At 54.5% G+C, this 7,826-nt stretch overlaps 1 protein-coding gene across 1 annotated transcript; it reads left to right on the top strand.

Annotated features, from left to right (window-relative positions):
- Nucleotides 1-382: 382 nt before the first annotated feature.
- On the top strand, nucleotides 383-6,678 carry NRSN2 (neurensin 2). The gene is made up of 3 exons (XM_061125820.1): nucleotides 383-416; nucleotides 2,964-3,158; nucleotides 4,808-6,678. The coding sequence occupies exons 2-3, from the start codon at nucleotides 2,973-2,975 to the stop codon at nucleotides 5,231-5,233; spliced, it is 612 nt and encodes a 203-aa protein (XP_060981803.1). The 5' UTR covers nucleotides 383-416; nucleotides 2,964-2,972; the 3' UTR covers nucleotides 5,234-6,678.
- Nucleotides 6,679-7,826: the final 1,148 nt, after the last annotated feature.

The raw sequence follows: 7,826 nt of genomic DNA, 5'->3' as shown, positions 1-7,826 counted from the left end.
GTGTTGGAGCTCCAGCTTCAGCATTAGTCCTTCCAATGAATACTCAGGGTTGATTTCCTTTACTCCAAGTGAGGAAATCAAGGTTCAGCAGAGTCAAGGGTCTTTAGTCAGAGGGCTGAGAGATTGATGGAGCAGTCAGGGGAGGAGTTTGAGGGACTGCATGAGAAAGTCGGGTCCAGGGAGGTGGTGGGGTCCCCACCAGGGGTCTGGGGTCTCAGAGAGAGAAGGGACTTCTTGGAAGGGGAGAGGGCTCACTGTCCTGCAGGGGTCCGAAATCTGCAGAGCCAGCCCTCGGGGCGGGCTGACGCCCCCGCCACCCCCGTGTCACCCCCGCCCCCCAACTGCGGCGCAGGCGCCAACACAACCCGCTTCTGCTCTGCTTGTGCTCGCGCTCGGCAGAGACCGCGGACCAAGAGGTGAGCTCAGCCCCTCTCCACTCGCGGCCCGACCCCCGCCCCGCCTCCTCCCAAGACCCGGAGAGCACCCCCATCCCTGCCACACCCCCAGTTTGGCCGTGTCCCTCCTCGGGCACAACGGCGGTGCCCCAGTCCTGGTGTGCCTCGGGCTTTGGGAGGTGGGGTCCCAGGGAAGGAGCAGGGGTCAGAGGTCTCACCAGCCCCCTACCCCCGCACCAGCCCCCACGCTCCGAGACCCTTCAGGGTCGATAGTCTGGGCGGAGGCCTCCAGGACAAGACCCCACCCACCTCTCTGCGGAAAACTCATCCCCATCCCTCTCTGCCTCAGTTTCCCTCTAGGAAAAAGGATGCGCTTAAGGAACCTGTGGTCGGGTCTGAAACAGTGTGCGCTAGTGGGCGGGGGGAGTTGGCCTGCTTTCCTGGGCCTCGGACCCCCTCCCCCCCTCCCCAGCACCTCCTGGCCAGAGCGACACTGGATGCTGGAGTGAGAGGGTCTGGGGGTCTGGGAAGGAGAACTGAGACCCCATAAAGGCGAGAGACTCCATCCATCTTCTGGCCCTTGCGCCTGTCATCGCTCACCTCCTGGCCGCAGCCTTCATCCCCCAAACCCAGGAGCCCCCTCCTCTTCCTGGAGCTCCTCCCGCTTCCTGCCTAAGGACTGCTCCCCGGCGGTTCCTATGGCAACCTAGATCCAGGGTCCTCAGCATCCTCTCCCTCCCTTCCCCAGACCGCCTGTCCGCCTCCCGGCAACCCTAAAAGGAGAGGGAGGGTCCAGGTCGACGAGCGCGGGGGCAGCGTCAAGGTCACCTTCCTGCTCCGACGCCAGTGGGATCAGGTGATCATGTGTGTTTGGAGGAAAGGGACAGTGAGATGCAAGGGAGGAGCTAACCCAGGCGTACGAACCCCGCGCCCCTCCCTGCCCTCTTCTAGGCTTCTCCATCAGTGGTCGTTATCTTCTCACCCCCTCCCCCGGGCGGGCCCCGCTCTGGCCACCCCTTTGTAGAGTCCCGCCTCTGCCCGCCTCTCCCCGCCCCCGCCCCTGGGGGCGCCGGCTCTCTCCACCGACTTCGGTCGGTCTTCTTTCTCCGTCTTTCGCTTTTGGTCTTGCGCTTTTCCCGTTGTCTGTCAATTGCGGGAGAGAGGGCGGGGCGATGTCTTTTACGCTTTTTCCGCTCCCCGCGTGCGTTTTGGGTGAGAGCTGTGGAGAGCTGCGGTTTACGGACAAGTTTTAAAGCCGCACCTCTGTGCTGGTGTGGACCCATAGGATTACCTCCAATACGCGCTGTGTGTGCGTCTGTGTATGGGTGTGTGTGGTGTGTCTCTTTGTGTTGTGGGTCTCTATATGGTCTGCGTATGGCTGTCCGTGTGTCCCTGTGGTGTTTGTGTGCTTGTGTTGGGGTGTGTGTGTGCATCTATCTGTGTATGTCTCTGGTGTGTGTGTGTGTGTGTATATGTATGTGTGTCTCTGTGGTATCTGTTTGTATGCTGGTGAGTCTCTCTACACAAGGATTTGAGGGCCACAATCTAGAAATGAGAGGGGGCTAGAAATTTGTCTTATCCTTCAGTGTAAGCACATTACTTCATTTTGTTTGAAGCTGTTCAGAGGGCCTTCGAGCCGTTATAGGATGGAGGGGAGCCCAGTCCCTGCCAGCATCCCCCATCCCCTTTGCTTTTAGTCCTAAGGATGCGTGGATACACAAGTACCCTCCATTCCCTAGGCCTCAGTGTCTCCACCTGTGAGACGCAAGGTCCTTAGAAAGGTGTGTATAGAAATCTGATCTTGAACCTCAGCCCTGTAGCCTGAGGGCCTCTGATTGTCACCATCTGTGGAGTCAAGATGTCTTGGGACTTAGAGATTTTTGCCTTCTGAAGGGCAGCCCTGGGGAGGGATCTTTGAGGACCTTGCAGTTTGGGGAGCTCCATCCTGTGGGGCAGGTGGCAGCCATGGCAGTTAACCCCCAAAGTACCGTGAAAGGTGGGAAATTAAGGGGAAGACATTTGGAGAGGAAATGGAGATGAGGAGCCCTCACTCTAGACATGGGGCTGGAGACGTTCAGGATAAAACAACGAAGACATCACAGTGATAATCACAGAAGCTATCATTTCTTGGCACTGGATAAATAACTGTATGAAGCAGGTATGTGATCAACTCTGTTTTACAGAGGAGAAAACAGACTCAGAGAGGTGAAAACACTTGTTGGACGTCACACAGCCAGAACGTGGTGGATCCTGGATTCCAAACCAGCCAGTCAGGCTCCAGAACCCACAGTCCCAGCCTGGGCTACCTCCAGAGTTAACATGCACATTTATTGCCACCAGCAGATTGCTGGGTTATGGGCTAAACGTGCAAGGCCTTGGCTCATTCTCACTATACTCAGGGAAAGACAAGCCAGAATTCCAGAAGGGCAGGCTCTGCTAAGAGTGTGAGGTGCCTAAAATGTGTGGAGAGGTAAAAGGAGCATGAAAATTCAGGGGACCTTGAAGAATCTCCATGGGCAGCCCTCACTGACCCCTCCCTCTGTCCACTGCACCTGGCCCACCCCACAGGGACCCAGGATGCCGAGCTGTGACCGTCCCTGCAGCTGCAGCCGAGGCCCTAATGTGGAAGATGGCAAATGGTATGGGGTCCGCTCCTATCTACACCTCTTCTACGAGGACTGTGCAGGTACCACCCTCAGCGATGACCCCGAGGGGCCTCCCGTACTGTGCCCTCATCAGTCTTGGCCCACACTGTGCTGGAAGGTAAGGTGTGAAGAGGAGCAACTTGTGATTTCCTGTGGTTTCAGGGAGGAGGTGGGACCAGTGGATGGAAAGGAAAGGGACTGTGTAGCAAGTTAGAGTCTTGCATGTTCAGGCAACAGGAAATCCAACTCAAATGAGTTTCAACAATAAAGGTGAAATATTACTTATTTTATAGAAGAGACCAGAGGTTGGGTGTCTTCAGGCAAAGTTCGATCCAGCAGTTTGGACCATCACACTCAAGACTCAAGGATTCCCTCAGGCTCCCTGTGATACCCTTGCAGCCCCTTAGCATCAGGCGGCCCCCATGTGTTCTCCAAATGGCTGCTTCCATGATGACCCTCAGTCTCTTACTCCATACCATCTGAAGGAAACCAGAATTTCCTCCTGTATTTCCTTCAGAAAAGAAACACTGCTTTTCACTTGCAGAAGTACTGGGAAGTTTTGCATCAGCTCTGATTGGGTCACTTGCCAAGCCCTGAGCTAATGACTATGGCCAGAGCGATGGTATGTACTGACTGGTAGGAAGAAGGGTTCACCTCATTCAGATCTTCCTGTAGCTTCCCAGTGATATGTTGAGGGACTGTTGCCAGAGGAGTGGAAGACATGGGAGAAACAAACAGTCGATGTCCTTAGTAGCCATGGAAAGGGGTCAGTTAGGGAGCACCATCTGGGTAAAGGTATGGAGGTGGCAGTGAGCCAGGTATTTACAATGCTCTTTGACAAATACTGTAGGAAGTTGGAGACAGAGGGTCCCTCCTCTCTGCTTTCCAAAGGCTTCACTCTAGTGGGAAGGCGAGGTGCCAACCTGCACAGTGAATGCACAACCTCAGGCCCGGTGTACATATGATGCCAGGACAGAAAATGTCTTCAGTGCCTGGGGTGATCAGGGAAGATTTCCAGGAGAAAGTATATATTTTAAGTTTTTGATCACCTCCTTATTGCTAAGCAGTGTGCTAGGTTTTGGGGGACACAGAATTTAAGACGATGTGGCCCCTGCCTTTGAGGAACTCCTAGTTATGGTACATTTAGTCATTCTGCAAACATTCCCTCAGCTACTGCTCTGTACGAGCACCGTGCTAGGCACAGAAGACCCCTCGGGAGCCCAAATAGACTGTCTCTGATGTCGTGGCTTTCTCAGTCTGGTATAGCAGGCAGACACCATATACATAGTAACCAAAGTACATGTCCAAGTGTGCACCAAGGTGAGTGCACTGAAGAACAAACGGGCACAGAGTTTGCTAGAGTACAGAGCAGGGCACTTGACCCTGTCCAAGGGTATACTAGAAGGCTAGCCTGAAGGGGTGAGGTTTGAGATGCCTGCAATCTGAAGGGTGTGTAGAAGTTAACCCAACAGAGGGATAGAGATGGGACAAAGGGATAAGATGGGACCCAAAGGATGACGGAGGAGGAATCAAGGCTGACAGAAGAAATCCACTGCTAGGTGGGGGCTTCAAGGGAAATTAGTCCAGAGTCCTCAAGATTCCAAATAGAACATGACAGCTTGTGCCTCTTGTCAGATCCTAGTAGGTGTGTCTATGACCCCATCTCTTAAAGGGTTACCTTAAAGTCCAATTGGGATCCAAGGTGATCCCTTGGCCTGGGGCCCCAGCTGACTCTAATTGCCTCCCAATCTGTCTGCCTCCCTTCAGATCAGCTTGTCCTCGGGTGCCCTGCTTCTGCTGCTGGGTATGGCGGCCCTGATCACTGGCTACGCAGTGCCCCCCAAGTTGGAGGGCATCGGAGAGGGCGAGTTCCTGGTGTTGGATCAACGAGCGGCCGACTACAACCAGGCCCTGGTCACCTGCCGCCTGGCAGGCACAGTGCTCTGTGGGGCAGCTGGGACCCTGCTGGCCATCTGCCTGATCTGGGCCATGACTGGTTGGCTGGGCCAGGACACCAAGGCGGAACCCTTGGATACTGAAGCAGACGGCCACGTGGAGGTCTTCGGGGATGAGCTGGAGCAGCAGTTGTCCCCCATCTTCCATGATGCCAGTGGCCAGTCTTGGTTCTCGCCACCCACCAGCCACTTTGGGCAGTCCTCTGTGCAGACCATCCAGCCCAAGCGGGACTTTTGAGCTGCGCATGCAGCCAGAGGAGGAGCCAGACCTGGGGTCTAGAGGCTTCCTCCTCCCCACCACAACCCACGTTCCCACCACATCCCTAACTTATCCCTTTCAGTGGGTCCCCTTCCATTGAAGCCCTTAGAAGACCCAACCCCAAGTCAGAAAGTCTGGACCTCACATCTCTGTGTCCCTTCCCAGGGGTGGGGCCCTAACTCATCCAAGATGCCAGCCTTCCCTGAGTCCCCACAAAACTGCCTACCCATCCCTCCTCTACAAGACCATTCAGAAACAGAAAACACCTCCCTCACCCTGTCCACACTCTTTCCTCTATATGACCTTGGGCAAGTCCCTTAACCTTTCAGACCATCAGTTCCTGCCTCTGTACTATGAGCGATGTGGACCAGATTCTAGAGTTCCATGACTTTCTTTTTCTCCCCAGGATATAAGTATTACCTGCCATAGACAAAGATGGGGGAGGGGTAGTAGGGTCCTTCTTACCCACTGACCCCTCCCTCTGTCGGCTGCACCAGGATGCCTTGGGAAGAGTCAAAGATGCTCACTAGGACCAAGATGGTGTGAAAGTATTGACCCCCTACAGTATGCTTTCTGTGCATTTTGCTGTCAGAGCCCCTGAGTCCACCCCATCCTGAACTAGTCCCAGTTTACAGATAAGGTGGTTGAGAGAGGCTGGCAGTCCACCTGCCTGAGTTTGCAGGAACTTGGACCCACGTCTCTAGACTCCTGGGACAGATCTTGTTGTATGGTTAGAGCATGAAGCCACACCTTCCTGGCCATCAGGGGACGCCCCCCCCCAGGGGTGGCACAGGTTTGGCCTAAAGAGACTTGTTGTTCAATCACTCAGTCGTGTCCAACTCTGCAGCTCCAGGGACTGCAGCATGCCAGGCTTCCCTGCCCTTCACCATCTCCCAGAGCTTGCTCAAACTCATGTCCATTGAGTCAGTGATGCCATCCAGCCATCTCATCCTCTGTCGTCCCCTTCTCCTCCTGCCTTCAATTTTTCCCAACATCAGGGTCTAGTCTCCCAGAGAGACTGGCTGATGCCTAATGGTCCCAGATGGCTCAGAAGATACTTTGGATATGCACTTAAATAGTCTCTAAGAGCCAGAAGACAGGAGAACTGGAATGTCTTTGCCCCTCAGAGCCCACCCACCTAGAAACCATCAGCCACAGGTCCTGACCTCACACTGCAACAAATGTGCCTTCTGAAGGCACTGGTCCATCTCCACAGCCACATGCAGCATCTCTGTTCCCAACCACTAGGGGGAGCTCCAAGACAGCTGGAGAAAGAGGCCCAAGGCCCATGCCTCTACCATCCCCCCTCAGTCTCACCAGAGTCGGGGTATGGGAGGGTAGGGGGATTTGGGGCAGGCCATCCTGGGAGGGTCCTCAGTCCTCCTCCAGCAGGCAGGCTCTACTGCCTCTCCCCATCTTTCACCTCCTGCCCCTCCCCCTGCCTTTCAATAAACAGCTGACATGGATACTGACTTTGCTTCTCTTCTCCCTGACCACCAGGGGCTGGGAAGGGAGAAAGGAGACTTTTATGACACCTACTGTGTGCTGGGCAATTAGGTCCATTATTTCTCATTCGCTCCTCACAATAATCTTTTGGGAAAGTGGATGATTATCATCATTTTACAGGTGAGATGGGAAATTTCTCAGCCAACTTGACAAATTTCTGTCCCCATCTCTGAGAAGGATGGGAGGAAGGGGTTCTGAGAGCAAGAGCTGGAGCTAAAAGTGGGATCTTTTCCAGGAAAATAAATACAGTTAGCCTCTTTTGGCACTCACTGGGGGCCAGGCCCTGTTCTCAGGGCCTTACAGATAGGAGCTCACTGAACCTTCACGACAACCTATGAGGTGCGTCCTAAGTCGCTGCAGTTGTGTCCGGCTCTTTGTGACCCGATGGACTGTAGCCCACCAGGCTCCTCTGTCATGGGATTCTCCAGGCAAGAATACTGGAATGGGTTGCCATGCCTTCCTCCAAGGGATCTTCCCAACCCAGAGATAGAAACTATCTCTTCCGTCTCCTGCATTGGCAGGTGGGCTGTTTACCACGAGTGCTTATGAGGTGGGTCCCAAGCTGCAGGCTTGGATTTCCACATGAATTCACCTACATGGCGAATCTCAACTACCCCAAACTGTTCTCCTTGCCACCCCTCCCCCTCCAGACCTGCCCTCCTATGCCACCCACACCTGAGGAGAGTGGCCGCTCCAGCCATAACCTTGGAGTCTTCTTGACTCCTGTTTCCTCATAGCCTGAATCCAACCCACCAACAAGTCCTGTCAACTCACCCTTGGAGACACATCCGGTACCTCAGTGTTCCCCATCATCCTCAAGGCCAGTTCCCTGGATGGAGCCACTGCGAACTCTCATCTGGATTATTGCCCCTGCCTCTCCCTGGTCTCCCAGCTTCCTTCTTCTCTGTGCCCATACATGTGTGCATGTGCACGCACGCACAGAGTTTAATCTTTACAGGGCACTCACACAGATCCTGGATGACATAAGCTAGGCAGTGTGCCCTCCCAGCTTGGAATCCTCTCGTGGCTCCCCGCTCGCTTGAAGTAAAAGCCAAAATCTTCCTTG

This window comes from Dama dama, chromosome 23 (genome assembly GCF_033118175.1).
Source record: "Dama dama isolate Ldn47 chromosome 23, ASM3311817v1, whole genome shotgun sequence".
In the NCBI taxonomy this organism is placed as follows: Eukaryota; Metazoa; Chordata; class Mammalia; order Artiodactyla; family Cervidae; genus Dama; species Dama dama.
Note: the sequence above shows the minus strand (reverse complement) of the source record. Positions and strands in the feature narration are given on the sequence as shown.